The following is a 2116-nucleotide window of genomic DNA, read 5'->3' on the forward strand; positions in this document are numbered from 1 at the left end:
TTGCTTTGTAACTACATGTGCTCACCAATTGCAAAAGTTTTTTAATTTCGTATTTTGTTGTATATTTTGTCACAGAATAATAACTAAGATTTTGTTCAAATTTTAGTCATTTTGAGCTGCATTCTATATCTATATTCTGCATTCATATTAACTTTCCGTAGTAACTCAGGCCCCGGAACCACAGACACAATAGAAAATCTATTGTCTGGGACCGATCGGGCCGCTTGGGGCTCAATGGATTGTAATCGAAGTGGTCAACGCATTTAAAGATTTGAATTACCTAGGTACTAAATAATATGTTTCGGTTAAGTACCACGTGAGTTACTAGAAATATAATAAATAAATGGATGTATTTTTCCTGGTGAGAAAATATATCTTCCGAAAACCTATTAAGTATTATTTGTTTCGGTATATCCGCTCAATAAAATATTATCTAATGCAAAATTTCTGATTAATAATATGTGATTATTCATAATAGAATATTATGACGTTCTCTATTTTCCGGGTTTCAAGCAAAAACTACCAACTGGGTGAATTTTAATGAAGTTTTATTTGTTTAATAGCATTACATACCTACTCGGCAACATAATATGTACTATATGCCATAGGTACTTATTTTGTTTTGAAGAATTGAATTTGAATTTAAAGGTGCGAACGAAGACGCAGACACAGCTAGAAATAATAATTATTATATAAAAATAAGAATAATATAAAATATTTAAAAATAATAAAATATTTGGTAAACTTTAAAAAAAGACTGCTAATGCCATCTATGGTTGAATTTATAAACTACGAAGACATGATAATTTTATGCGATATTGCGTTTTGTGGAGCAGAAAATTGAATTTTAATTTTCTTATATTCATACTGTTACCTCAGTAAGACGTTAGATGGAGTTAAAAACTGATGTTCTCTTAATCCTTAGCGAACTATCGAATATAGCAAAATCAGGAAGAGGAGAAAAATAAAAATAAAAGTTTTTGTACAAAAATATTTACATTAAACAGTATAAAAAGTCATTATTATATACAATAGTTATTAAATATATCACTTCAAATTGCTAGTGCAACATTACTGAATGTAAAAATCCCTCCGTTGACATCACTTTTATTAACTAGGGAGTAGGGAGATTATTGTTGGGGTTGGGGAGGAGCTGTCGCGAGGTAGGCGAGAGCGCGCTGGATGTCAGCGGGGATCGGGGGAGGGGTGGGTAAGTGGGCACCCTGGGGTTGGTAACCGTTCTCGTCGGCTGTGTAGGTCAGCTGGATGGGCGTGCCATCGTCGCTAGGGTAGTTCACTTGCCCTTGAATTTGGAGGGCAGGCTCTTCAGCGCCGATGTTCCTCAAGGCACCGTTGGCACTGGCAGAGATGCCGTTGGCGGTTTCGAAGGCGTACTGGAATGAACCATCCGGGCTGGAGTCGCTTTCCTGACGAAGGATGGCGATGGGCTCTTGTCCTTGAGGAGCGGCGAGAGCGACCGCCAACAGAGATAAAGCAATCTGGAAAAAATTAACAACCTCATTAATTTTTTTCGCACACCCAACATATTTTTTTGTCCTATCAAATGATTTTTTTGTAATAATATCCTTGTACTAAAAGATGGTTTAAAATCCGTGAATTATAAAAGGAAAATCCAGTTAAATACACTCGCAGCACATTAATAACGATTACTATTTTTTCTATAACTTCTCGGTTTGTCAATAGGTCACAACGTAATCGAAAGGTCACTGATACCAAGCAAAACTGAGCACTGACACTTACAATGATTTTCATGTTTGTATTGAAATCTCGGTGAAGGCACTAGACAATGTTGATCTAACGTTGGTATATCGGAGTATATATACGGGTGGAGACCCGTGCCACCTACCACCTCTGGGTGGTATTGCACCACATGCTTCGTCAGAATAAATTCGATGGTATTATGAACGGACATACCTATACATTTATTAAACTGATATTCAGAAGTTAACACAAACTTGATTTATTTCTGCTATTCAAAAGTTATTTACATTAGAGAAAATATACCGGTGTATGCGAGTGATATAAGATTTTATTCTCATTAATGCGATTAAAAATGCATTTTGAATTCATAATAAGGAATATAAATTATATATTC

At 35.3% G+C, this 2116-nt stretch overlaps 1 protein-coding gene across 1 annotated transcript; it reads right to left on the bottom strand.

Annotated features, from left to right (window-relative positions):
- Positions 1-977: 977 nt before the first annotated feature.
- Positions 978-1879, bottom strand: LOC123692307 (larval cuticle protein LCP-17-like). The gene is made up of 2 exons (XM_045637040.1): positions 1762-1879; positions 978-1499 (listed from the first exon to the last, which is right to left on the bottom strand). Exons 1-2 carry the CDS (start codon positions 1771-1773, stop codon positions 1131-1133), a joined length of 381 nt encoding a protein of 126 aa, XP_045492996.1. The 5' UTR covers positions 1774-1879; the 3' UTR covers positions 978-1130.
- Positions 1880-2116: the final 237 nt, after the last annotated feature.

The sequence above is a fragment of the Colias croceus genome, chromosome 6, assembly GCF_905220415.1.
Source record: "Colias croceus chromosome 6, ilColCroc2.1".
Taxonomy (NCBI): Eukaryota; Metazoa; Arthropoda; class Insecta; order Lepidoptera; family Pieridae; genus Colias; species Colias croceus.